The sequence below is a fragment of the Balaenoptera physalus genome (genome assembly GCF_965194825.1).
Source record: "Balaenoptera physalus genome assembly, chromosome: 5".
NCBI classification, from domain to species: domain Eukaryota; kingdom Metazoa; phylum Chordata; class Mammalia; order Artiodactyla; family Balaenopteridae; genus Balaenoptera; species Balaenoptera physalus.
In genome coordinates this window covers 25,554,447-25,568,330 of record NC_138884.1, presented here as the reverse complement: position 1 = coordinate 25,568,330, position 13,884 = coordinate 25,554,447, and the positions used below count along the sequence as shown (strand labels likewise).

At 32.9% G+C, this 13,884-nt stretch overlaps 1 protein-coding gene across 9 annotated transcripts in view; it reads right to left on the bottom strand.

Annotated features, from left to right (window-relative positions):
• Positions 1 to 347: 347 nt before the first annotated feature.
• The window catches only part of BANK1 (B cell scaffold protein with ankyrin repeats 1), a 498,899-nt gene continuing 485,362 nt past the window's right edge, over positions 348 to 13,884 (bottom strand). For 8 of the 9 annotated variants that reach the window (XM_082462342.1, XM_082462343.1, XM_082462338.1 and 5 more), the window contains exons 14-17: positions 6,386 to 6,415; positions 5,130 to 5,185; positions 3,856 to 3,920; positions 348 to 3,601 (exon numbers count right to left, since the gene is read on the bottom strand). In XM_082462342.1, coding sequence (XP_082318468.1) covers positions 3,861 to 3,920; positions 5,130 to 5,185; positions 6,386 to 6,415 — 146 coding nt within the window. In that variant the 3' untranslated portion in view covers positions 348 to 3,601; positions 3,856 to 3,860. The remainder of the gene's footprint in view (positions 3,602 to 3,855; positions 3,921 to 5,129; positions 5,186 to 6,385; positions 6,416 to 13,884) is intronic. The other variant, XR_014263843.1, reaches the window with a different exon arrangement.

The following is a 13,884-nucleotide window of genomic DNA, read 5'->3' as shown; positions in this document are numbered from 1 at the left end:
GTGTCCTCTTTGGATGAAAAATTAATTAAAGAATATTTTTACGTTTAATTCTCAAACCACCTATGTTGATGTTGGTATTGATAACCCCACTCTACTAATGATTAAATAGGGCTCAGGGAAACTGAAAAACTGGCTTACTTTACCTAGCTAGGATATAGGTGAGCCAATATTCAAACTACGTTGGTCTTTCCTCAAAGTTCATGCCCTTGAATGCAATATTGCACTTCTCATGTAAGCACATGATGTCATTTAATACCTGTAAAATTATGTAAGAATCTGCATTTTGAAGATGAGATTATTGAGGAAATCATATACTGTAATTTATAAATTTGAGGCCTATTTTTTAAATTTATTTATTATTTGTTTTGGCCGAGCCTCACAGCTTGCAGGATCTCCGGGATCTCCCCGACCAGGGATCAAACGTGTGCCCCGTTCAGTGGAAGCACGGAGTCCTAACCACTGGACGGCCAGGGAAGTCCCAGGTCTATTGTATTTAGAATCTTGTTTATGCCGTCTTTTGTGTGGCAGTCCCTGCCTTTAAAGGTCAGCCCCACAAAATAAGGAAGGCCAACAAGTATGGTTGTCAGGTACAGTTACAGAAAGTACTGCAAGGGGGGCCTCATACTAACCCTGTGCTAATTAGCTGGGAGTGACTAGATCAGGCTCATGAGCAGACCTCTTTCCTAAATATTTACCCATTTAGAAAAGCAATATGCAGTAAAATTCAGGTAAGTCCAAGTTATTAAAATCAGACCCCCTGAGCATTACAAGAAGGAACTCAGATGAGCACGTGCTTAGAGCATGAATAGGATATAATAATGACTTAAGTTACAAGGTCATTTTCATTAGAACAATACTGAGAACAGTCTCATTTTCTAAAAATTGGAGTCTCCACTGGTAGAATAATCTAATGTTTGATTTACAAAAATGTATGAGTCATCCATTCTTTTGAGTACTTAATGGTCCATTTAAGTTACGCCATATGCACTTCAAAATAAAAACACTGATTTATGCTACCACACGGGTTTCCACTTCCAGAAAATTCCATATAAAGTTAACTGTTTTTATTTTAAGAACATTCTTTTATGTGTTAATCCCATTTTACTTTATAGTGTAGATCAGAGTTTCCCAACCTCGAAGTGTTGACATTCTGGACAAGACATTTCTTTTGTCTTGTAGTTTATAGGATGTTCATTAGCGCCCCTCGTCTCTACACACTAGGTGCCAAGAGCACCTTCTCTGAAGTCATGACAATAAAAAGTGCCTTCAGATATTGCCAGATGCCCTAGTTGAGAACCACTGGTCTAGATGCTTCTTCTTCTTTATCCTAGAAAACTAAGTAGAAAAGAAGGGAATCAATTTTAAACATAAAATTCTTTCGATAACATTTAATACCAGTCCAAATTTCTCTAGAAGTCAGAGTAAAGTAAATTTAAGAGGAAGGGGCTGGTTCTTGTGTACATTAAGAGTAATGGCTTGGGAACAAATCCAAATTGAGTAAGGGAAGATAGGAAAGATAAGGTATTTTATTACCTACTGGTTGCTCAGGCTTCCAGAATCAGCACAAAATCTCCAGCAGAGTTCCCATACAGGTGTTTCCTTTCTGGCAGTGACTAGGGCTCTTAGACAAATGCCCCAAATCTCCAAGGAAAGTTCACATCTTCCTAGTCTACTAGTCAAGATTCTGACATATAATCTCTTCCATCACTAAAAAAAAACTTCTGTAGTGTGGCTCAAATTTGATAGACAGTATTCTGTATGTTAAGAATAAAGCCCAGAGATTAAAAAATATTGCTTCCTTCTGGATATTCTTATCTGGGATCATTCTTAAATTTGGATTACCCTTCCTCCACTTTTGCATTTCTCTACTTTTCATCTCTTCCTTCAGTGCAACAGGCATGATGTGAGCTTCTCTGATCCCCCAACTCCAAACTTCTCTATCTGTCTTCTATGCTCTGGACAAGCCTAATAAGTCAAGGAGGGGAGGGACCATGGTTCAGGAGTCATAGGGAGGACCTCAGTTATTTTGGTTTCTTTTCCTCCCTTTCTTTGTGATGACAAAATAATAAGATTTCAAGGACCAGAGTATCTAGGGAAAGAGACTATTAAAGGGGCTTTTTGCCATGGTTTTATTCTAAACTAGCCCAGTTCAGAAGGATAGAACTTAGAGGTGCTGACTTTAGATTTCTTTCCATGTTAAAAAACTGAATAACATTCATGCTTTATCTCCCACTTCCACCCTGAATTGGGTCTCAGGTAAGAAATGATCTAATTGCTTTGTAATTAGAAAAGTTGACATTTTACCTGTTACTGGATTTCACGTTTTTAATAAGAATAAAGTTGACAGTGGAATTGTAGGCACCAGTCACAGGCCTATATGGAAATTCTTACTTTAGAGATAATAGACATTTGAATTTTATAGATGAAGAAAATTATAGAAAAGCAGTTGGTTTTCCTATTGCTTTTCATGACTCTTTGGGTGGAACAATCCATAGAAATGGGGGCTCAGTATGTGGAAGGGCATTCCATTTCTTGAAAGCTTAGATGTGAAACTATGGACCAAATTTCCAAATGTCATAATCAAGAAGTACCTTCTACTAGGGATTGATCAAACTACTATGTTATTTTTTAAAACTTGAGCTTAAGAGTGTTAATGGTCATGAGGAACTTATGGGCAATGTTTTGCGGAATCACTTAAAATATATATCCCTATAAATCACTGTTTAGAAGCTAGAAAAAAATCATTTGTGTGTTTACTTTATGGGCCCTACACAGTGAAATTAAAAAATATTTGGTAGACTTCTCTCTGTAAACTGGTAAGCAGAAGAATTTAGTGGTTAATTCTCATACATTTATTTTGAAAAGTCAGACATAGCTTTAAACATTTATTTAATTTGCAGCAACTGTGGGTAGAAATCATAGAATGATAAAACCGCATTCTATTCTAAGCTCATAAATTGCTTCTAAGAAATGGGATGATGAAATTATAAGCCTTTTAATAGAGAATATAGGTTGTGAAAATGTATATTAATTTGAGACACAGAAAGTTAAAAAAAATAATGTTCTCAAGGTTATATGCAAACAAGCTCTAAAAAATGGAAGGTTGCTGCAAACATGATGTGACAATAATAATTAGAGCTTTGTATGTGAGAAATTCAGAAAATAGACCATCCACTGGAAAAGCAAATATGTACAAAACAAATTTGTATTTTTTATGCTTATTCTAAGTGTAGCGGGGAGTAAATGATTAAGGTTAGCCCATTAAACAGGCCCAGTAACTTTGCTACAGAGCATTTAACTTCTCTGCTCTTGTTTTTCTTTAATTTTAAAAATGGGAAATAGCTGCTTCAGTGGCAAAATGCATTGTAAAATGCAAGAATTTTCAAAGAATGCAGTTGCTCTACAGCATTCAATTTTAATGTTGATGTACTCATCTGAAGCAGGTATAATGCCAATAAATTGTGTCAATAACAAATTCTGAAATTCAAAAGCTTGCTTCTGCTTTCATAGTATAGATTTGTCCTGAAGACAGCAGGCAATCCAAATGCAAGCTTGCTTCACCCAGAAGTGTCTGCAGATTCTTGAGGTTTATTACAATAACCTGAAAATAAGATCACAGGAAATGTAGTAGCGAAAAGTGGATCATCACCTGAAACTGACTACCTAGCATAAAATCACCCCTGTGATAAATCTTTCTAAGGAACAATCACCTTCAGCTTGAAAAATACACATGTTTATCCTTTCGGGAGAAGACAATGAAATATTTAAGGTATTCTGTTTGCTAGACAAATGATTCCTTCAAGTTCCTAATAAGCCTGCTTTAGGTTTTCTAAAAAAATATAGCTGATATATTACCTTCTTTAGTGATCTTTCCTGCAACAGAAACCAAATTCCTTTTCAACTTGGAGTCGAGCAGGAAGCTAAGGAAAAAAAAATAGACAGAGTTAGCATTTCTCCATTTTAAGGCTGAACAAAGAAACATGATAAAGTCATAGTTGCCTTTCACAGTCACAGAAAAACAGCTTTGTAGAGGCAACTGGCAAGACAGTCCTCCATCTTTAAAGGAAAGAGTCATTGTAAAGCTCAACTACATCAAAGTCCTTGAGTTCAAATTTTATTTTCTTTTTGTGGGAGAATAGCCTAAGTGTTGGGAATTTGTATTCTTTTCCTCTTATCCAAAATCTTGCTCTCAAGATCGTCCTCCAGATCTTGTAGAATAATCTTTGTTTAACAAAGATATTTTCATAAACTCCTGGGCTAGGTGGTACCTCACAATTCTGCTACAGTCAAATGAGTCTCATGAGTTTATGTGCTGTAGACCCATTAGGTCTATAGCTCATTGGTGGGCCATAGAATGATCCAGAAACGCAAATACTTCAAGCAGTTCTTAAGGGTGAATGACTTTTATAATTACGTATGATTTATTTGAAGCATAAGAGAGCTTAAAGGGTTATTAAAATTTGGTAAACTAAAACGGGTTTGTTATGGGCCCTAATTCTGGATTTTAGCAAGAAATCCAGCTGCCAGATGACCCTGGGTAACAGTGCAAATGTCCTACATTACATATGTAGATAGTTGGAATAGCATGATTTTTTATGAAGAAAAATTTGTGGACAGGACATCAGTGGTGTTGTCTTGAACTGGTCTTGGCTTTCCACTGCTGCTGTCTTTCCTTAGTGTTATTTCTGGCTTCTTGTTAGCAATTTACTTTCAGTTAACTCTACAATGTGAAGTAATGCATATTTATATGAACAATATTTTGGCATTACATTTTTTCTTAAAACTAGACTTTAAGGATTGTATAAATCGTGGTTCAAATAGGCTCATCATGTTCCTTTTGCTAAAGAAGATGTGTTTATAACTCCTCTAAGATTTATTTGGTCAGCTGAACTCAGCCACACTTTGGCCTCAGTGCCTTTTTCCTTTGAGTTCTTTCTTTGTTTTTTTCAGAACAGTTAATTTCTTTAAATTATTGCTCATGGATTTTGCACACAAATGCTTATGTGACCTATTTAGTTCACATTTGTTGGAATGTTTCAAAGCATAGTCAGCATAGAAGGCTTTCATATTCTTTCTCAACAAAGAATTCTTTTTTGCATTTTATAAAAATGAAGATATATACAACCCACCTTATTGCCAAAGGGTATGTTATATGACACATTTTCATTGTGGGCATTTTCATTACCTAGAAATACAAACTCTGTTACTATCTCTTCACTTGTTCACACATTTAATAATTCCTTTATTCAGCACTTTAAAAATATATATGCAAAGAATAGGATATGGGTAAAGAGAAAAAATATTAAAGAGATCAAAAAGGGCACATTTAAATAGTATGCTTGACAAGTATGTATTAATTTCTCCTACACATAGGGATTGACTAGAATAGGATACTCAAGGAGTTGCTTCAGCTCAGAACAATCCAACATCTTCGAATAACAAGCTCCACTTGATTATGCCTTTTTCTTCTTTTTCTCTTCCCCATTTACCAGAATCAGGCAATTGCAAAGCACACTTTTTTTTTTTTTATAAAAGTTTGTTTCTACTGTTCCACCTTGGCCCATGCTACTTCCTGCTTTTCTCACAGGTGTCTCACTTTCCATCCCAGCCACGTGCCTCTCCATTCCTGCAGTCAGCCCTGTGCTTCAGGCTGCAGGCAGTGCTTGGAGCTCATGGGACAGCCCCCAGCTGGCCGGCAGCTCCCCTCTACCCTCCCTACCTTCTGCACCCATCCTCCCCCATCACATTGAAGGGAACCCCTCAGCTATTGCGTGCCATTCCAATTTCATTTGTTCTATCAACATCTCCCACTTATCAAGCGTTAGCTCCATTTACACAAATCATCATCTCTTTTTATAGTAATTCTCCACGATAGAATTCTTTATTTTTTTTAACATCTTTATTGGAGTATAATTGCTTTACAATGGTGTGTTAGTTTCTGCTGTATAACTAAGTGAATCAGCTATACATATACATATATCCCCATATCTCCTCCCTCTTGCATCTCCCTCCTACCCTCCCTATCCCACCTCTCTAGGTGGACACAAAGCACCGAGCTGATAGAATTCTTATCTGCATTTTACAAATGAGGGAACTGGGGCTTAAAGAGTTTAAGCCAAAGGTCTCAGCTAGTAAAGTCGTGGAGAGCCAGGTCAGAGTTCAAAGCACGTGCTTCTTTTACTATATCACAACGCCTGTAGCATTGCTATTCTAGAATCATCTCACATTTATTTTGGATGTCAAGTGGTTTTGCTTATAAATACAAAATCTCTGTGAGTTTTTACAGTGACCAGCTTAATCACATTAGGTTTACATTAATATAAAAGTTGGTTTACTATGAGCTTTGTTTTAGTCCTAAATCCTTCTATAAACACCAAACACTTACCATTTGGATGGTGCACAATGGTGAGCTTATCTACAAGACAAAAAAAGCACATTCTACTGAGTTTTGCTCAATATTTATCTTAAGGTTGCTTCTTCTTATTGTTTGACTACTTTTGTCCTTGAAGTGACTATGTAGTTTCACAACGTGATTTAAAAAATACTAACCTCCAGCCACTAAGTGTGAAACTATGTCTTTTTAAATTTTTGTCTTTTTTCCTTCTGACACTTGTCCCACATTATTATGATTTTAGATATCTGACAATAATAAAAGCTTCCTACTCTGCCTTTTTCTTTTTTTCGTTGATGAATTCTTTTTTTTTAATAGATCTTTTTTTTTTTTTAAAGATTGATTGATTGATTGATTGATTGCTATGTTGGGTCTTCGTTTCTGTGCTAGGGCTTTCTCTAGTTGCGGCAAGCGGGGGCCACTCTTCATCGCGGTGCGCGGGCCTCTCACTATCGCAGCCTTTCTTGTTGCGGAGCACAGGTTCCAGACGTGCAGGCTCAGTAGTTGTGGCTCACGGGCCTAGTTGCTCCACGGCATGTGGGATCATCCCAGACCAGGGAGCAAACCCGTGTCCCCTGCATTAGCAGGCAGATTCTATTGGGGCTCTATTCTATTAGCCCCAATAGATCTTTATTGGAGTATAATTGCTTCACAATACTGTGTTAGTTTCTGTTGTACAACAAAGTGAATCAGCCATATGCATACACATGTCCCCATATCCCCTCCCTCTTGAGCCTCCCTCCCACCCTCCACATCCCACCCCTCTAGGAGGTCACAAAGCACCGAGCTGATCTCCCTGTGCTATGCAGCAGCTTCCTACTGGCTATCCATTTTACATTTAGTAGTATATATATTTCGATGCTACTCCTACTCTGCTTTGATATTCTTTTAGCCTGAGCTATTCAAGTATTTTAAAAAATTAACCTTATTCAGAACTACTTACATACAGTACAAGTCATACATTCTTAAGTGTATAGGTTGATGACTCTTGACAAATCTATACAGCATATACCCATCGCCCCCATTAGCACAGAGAACACTTCATCTCCACAGAAAACTCCCTTGTGCCCCCTTACCTCAATTCTCACCCACCATTACCCCTGATGGCCCCTGAGCTGATTTCTATCTCTATAGATTTGTTTTATCTAGAAGTCCAGATAAATGGGATCTTACAGCAGGTATTCTTCTGTGTCTGGTATCTTTCTCTCAGCATAACATCCGTGAGATGCATTCTGGTTGTGTGTGTGATAGTAGGTATCCCTTTTTACTGCTGAGTAGTATTCCATTGTGTGAATATATCACAGTATAATTACCTAATCTCCTATTGGACATTTGGATTGTTTCCAGTTTGGCTACTATGAATGAAACTGCTATGAACTTTCATGAACATGTTTTTGAATGAACATATTTTCCATCTTTTCTTTCTCTTGAATAGCTAGGTTATCTAGCAATAGTAAGTGCATATTTAATATTTCTAAAGTCGTCACAACACTTTATACTCCCATCATCAGCAATGCATGCAGTGCATGTCCAGTTCTTCCACATTCTAATTGCTTAACTTTGACAATATTAAAAAATTTTAGCTATATTTGTTGTGTATTGGTACCTCGGTGTAATTCAATTTACTTTTTCCTGATGATTAATGATGCTGAGCATCTTTTCACATGCTTATTAGCCATTTTTCTTTTTGTGAACTAAGATCTAGGTACTAGATGTGCGCACTGTTGCTGGGCTGTCATTGTTTCTAGGTGCTCTCAGCAGACAGAGCTAAGGAAATATATATACAACTATATTTCTATATTTATGTGTAACATATATATTGGGTTGGCCAAAACGTTCGTTCAGGTTTTTCCATATGATCTTATGGAAAAACCTGAATGAACGTTTTGGCCAACCCAATATTAACAGCCATGAGTTGTTACGCTTTTACCTCCAATTCCAATCCGATACTACAAGATTCATTCTGGGCTTCCTTCTTTCCTTAGTTGTAACTCCTTTCTCTGACAATAGGAAACCTGGCTCTCATTATCAATAGTGCATTTATTTATTTACTCAATGCTAGAATATACATAAAGTAGTTTTGAAATTGCTAAACTATACCCCTGTAGAGAAATAAGACCTACTAACTGGAGTATAGAATACAATTTTTATGTACTGTTTTTTTTCTTTTAATTTTAGTCTTAGAATATGCTGTTTTCTAAATTTATTTGTTTTTTTTTTTTTCTATCCCCCTTTAGTGTTGATATGTTGTTTATTTGTAATACTGCTAGGTTCGTTTTCCTCTGCTTATATTCCATCTTGACCCCTTCTCTGTCCCATCCTAGTTTGTTGAATATGTAAAATATTAACAAAGTTCTAAAAGTCAGACTACAATGAGATTTACTCACAGAAATGTAGGGTTTTTCTTTTCTTTCCCCTTTGGAGTCAGGTTTGGTGAGTTTTATTTTTAATTAATTTGCACTTTTTGTCTGAGTTGTTTAATGTATTGGCAAAAACTTAATTATATCTCCTTAGAATCTTTTTAATGTCTGTAGGATCTGTTGTGATAGCCTCATTTTAACTCCTGATATAGGTAACTCTTGTTTTCTCTTTTTTGCATGATCATTTTTGCCATGGGCTTATCAAGTTCATTAACATTTTTAAATAACTAATTTTTGGTTTTGTTAATTTTCTCTATTATTTCTCTGTTTCATTGATTTTTGATATTATTATTTTTTCCTCTCAGCTCTTTTTGGATTTAGTTGCTTTTCATTTTCTAGTTTCCTAAGATGGAATCTTAGATCACTGATCTTAAGTTTTTCATCTTTTCTACTTTCACATTTATAGCCATATATTTCCCTGTAAGTACTGTTTTGATTGCATTCCACAATTTTGTAATGTTGTGTTTTCTTTATCATTCAGGTTGAAATATTTCCTTGTGATTTCTTATTTGACCCCATGGGTTATTTTGAAATGTTGTATTTAATTCTTAACTCTTTGGAGAGATTTTTTTCTAATTTCTTAATTAAATTCTAATTTATTTCTGTTGTGGTAAGAGATAAAAGATTTCAAAAGACTGAAATCTTTCAGAGAACATACTCTGAAGATTTCAATCTTTTTAAATTTATTGAAAATTTTCGATAGTCCAGTATGTGTTCTGTCTTGCTGAACTTTCCATGTACACCTTAAACAAACGTGTATTCTGAATTTTTTTCATGCCCTGTTCTGTAAAGTCAATTAGGTCAAGTTTGTTGACAGTGTTGCTTAGATCTTCTATATTGTTACTGATTTTTTTCTATTTCTTCTATCAATTACTAAGAAATAGGTGAAAACATCTCTGAGTGCTATCAAATTTTGCTTCATGAGTTTTGATAAAACTCATAAATACATACACAGTTTAAGGTACACAAATATTTAGGATTTTTATATCTTCCTAGTGAACTGCCCTTTTGTCAGTTTGTAATATCTTCTTTTGTCTCTTGTAAAACTCTTTGTATTGAAATTCATCTTGTCTTGTATTGATATAGCCATGCCAGCTTTCTTATGCTTACTATTGGCATGGTAGATCTTTCACCATCTTTACTTTTAACCTATCTGTGTCATATTTAAAATGCATGTCCTTTAGATAGCACAAAGTTGGGTATTACCTTTTTATCAGGTTGGAAAATGTCTACCTTTTAGATGATACATTTAATCTATTTACATTTAACACAATTATTGATATGACTCAGTTTAATACTAACATCTTGTTCTTGGTTATTTACTAATCCATTTTGTTTATGTTTTTGCTACTTTCCTGCTTTACTTTTTGGCGAATCAAATAGCTTTGTAGTGTTTCATTTTATTTCCTCTATTAGTTTCTTTATCTATCTATCTATCTACCTACTTTATAACTAAGATATGTACCATTAACTTACAGTCTATTTAGAGACAATAGTGTACTTCTTCATGCTTCATGTCTTACACTTGACACTTCATCTTTCTTACCTTAATGTGTCCTCTTCTTTATAACTGATTCTTTATATTCCATACTTGGAACTACATGTTACAAAAATTTTGCAACTATATAATTCCACTTATCTGCACCCTCTGTATTTGCATAATTGTTTTCACATCTTTTCCTTCTTCATATGCTATAATCCCTAATTTGTTACTATTTTGCTTTAAACAGTTGTTTTTGAAATAATTTATGAGAAAAAAGAAAACATAATATTTTATTTCTATCTGCTTTGTAAAATTTTCAGTGTTCTTTATTCCTTAGTGTGGATCTGAGTTTTTGTTTGTTAATAACCCCTTCACCTTGTATGACATTCTTTAGCATTTCTTACATTGCAGTTTTGCTGTCTATGAATTCTCTGATTTCGATTATCTGAAAACGTCTCTATTTCAACAAATTTTTGAAGGTTATTTTCCCTGGATATACAGTTCTAAGTGGTCATTTGTTTTTCTTTTAGCACTTTAGAGATATTATTGCACTGTCTTTAGTCCTCCATGTTTCTGATAAGCAATTAGTGAATATGGAATATGCTTATCCTTTTCCCTCTATATGTAATGTGTCTTTTTTCTCTGGCTGCTTTCAAGAATTTCTCTTTATCTTGACTTGTAGTTTGAGTACAAGTTGCCCAGATGTAGTTTTCTTATGTAGTTTTCTTAACAGTTATGCTAACTGGAATTTTCTGAAGTTCCTCGAACAGTATGGAGGTAGTTTACATTAAATTTGGAAAGTATTTGACCACTGTTTCTTTTAAAATGTTTTGGCCCCAACTCATTCTTTTTTCCTCTGGGATTCTCATTACATGTATGCTAGACTGTCCTATGTTGTACTACATGTCTCTGAGGCTCCGTTCATTTTTAAAGTCTTTTTATCTCCCTGGTCATCATATTGGATAATTTCTGTTGATCTGTCTTCAAGTTCATTAACTCTTACTTACTTTTGCTATATCCAATCTGCTGATAAGCTCTTCTGATAAATTTTTCATTTTTCTTATTGTAATTTTAATTTCTACAAATTTCCATTTGGTTCTTTTATATAGCTTCAATTTTCCTGCTGAGATTTCATATTTATACACTCCTTAAAACCATATTTTTCATTAATTTAAATATGTTCATAATTTAAAGTTTTGTCTGCTAAGGTCAACAACAGGATCATCTCAGGTTCAGTTTTTATTGATGGCTTTCTTTTTTCTTTTCTATGAATTACATTTGTCTTTTTATTTATACCTCTTCTTTTATTTAAAAAAAGCCCTGAACACTGGACTTTAAAGATAATCTGTTGTATATTCTGGATTCTGTAATATTCCTTCGATGAGTGTAGGTTCTTGTTTTAGCAGGCAGTTTGATTACTGGCAAGAACTTGTGGTAAGCTTGGTTTTCTGCTTTTTTCAGTGTTGACCTATAGTTAGCCCAAGGTGTTTTTTAAGGCTCTCAGTAGGACTAAGCCTACAAACTGTCTTCTGTGGGGCTCATGTAGGGGCTTGGTTTTAGGCTTTGTTGGGGCATGTCTAGAGGAGGTCTTACTCTAAGTCATAGTCCTTACTCATTATACCTCTTGAGTGTCACAGCAGGATGCCAGGTGTTTTAACAAAGTGTTAAGGAGAACTTTCCTCTCTGGCAGGGCAGAACTCAAACATCCCCAGTTTGGCTTTTTCCTGGCTCTGCTCTATCTCCAGTGTTTCTGTTCTGCCTTCCAAGTGTTAAAAGCAGTTATCTTGTACGCCTTGAGTGGTCTTGCCCTGCACATGTACAGCTCGTCTCTCAGCCACAGACTTTTGGAGTCCCTCACTCTGTCTGAGGTTACCTCTCTACGCAGCTACCTCCTCTTCAATGACCCACTATACACATCGCAGCAGCTCTGGCTGCCCTGAACTCTGATCTTTGCACCGCTCAGTTTGACAGGACTGCTTGCTTGCTTTGCACAGATTGTAGCCAGAAAATCAGTCTCCTGGGCAATCATGAGAGATATCTCATACATTTTGTTTTTCTCTGAGATTATAGTCTTAGGCTGCCTATTGTCTACTCCCTGAAATCAGTTGCGTCATTTTTCTGCCCAGTAATTGTATTCTTACATTGGGAGGATGTGTCTGGTACTACTTATTCCATTTTGGCTGGAAGGGGAACTAGTTAATTCCTAATGATTAAGAGTCTAACTTTGGATTCCAATAGCCGTAGGTTGTAGTCTGTAATCTGTGTGTTTAGGGGCTTGTTAGTTTGTCAGATTCTCAGTTTCCTTACTTATAAATTGGGACTAATACCTATCTCAAAGGGTTGTTAATAAGGTAATATTAAGTGTATAGTAGATAGCTAATAAATATTAGCTACTACTACTACTTAATGTTTCTTAGTAAAATTATTTATATTTTTTGTAATTTTATACATTGTTAAAATTTTACTCTTCTTCCACATTACAATGGAGGTCTGTAGAACTCAGTGATTTGTAAATTAGTCTTGTGTTTATGACTTTAATTATTTTAGAAAGTATATTTCTGTTTTAGAAAACATTTTCTATTATTAATTATTAATAAATAATAATAATATATTATATTATAATATATAATATATTATAATATAATATATAATATACATATAATATATAATAATATTAATATATATTATAATATTATATAATATATATAATATATATAATAATATATTATAATATTATATAATCTATATAATATATAGTATATTATATATAATATATAATATAAAGTATATAATTATATATAATATATAATTATATAATATAATATATTATTATATAATATATAATATATGAATTATATCATATAATATATATTATATATAATATATATAATATATTAATTATATAATATATAATATATTATATATAATTATATAATATATAATAATATATTATATATTATATATTATATAATATATCATATTATATATTATATCTATATAATATAATATATATATAATAATATATAATAATATATAAAATATAAATAATAATATATAATATAATATATAAAATAATATATTAATTATATATTATATATAGTAATATAAGATTATATACTAATTATAATTATAGCATATATACAGATATAATATAATATATATTATATATTATATATTATATAAATAATATAATATATATAATACTATATAATATATCATTATATATAATACTATATAATATATAATTATATTATATAATATTATATATTATTATATATTATATAATATAGTATATATAGTATAATATATAATGTATACTATAATAGTATGGTAATATATATAATATATATAATATAATATATAATATAATATATAATATATAATATATAATATAATATATACTATATATAATATATAATATAATATATACTATATATAATATATTATAATATGTATTATATAATATATAATATATAAAATATATATTATTATATTATATATTATATATATAATATATTATATCATTCTATATAACATATATATTTTTATATTATAATAATATATACTATAATATAGTATATATTATAATA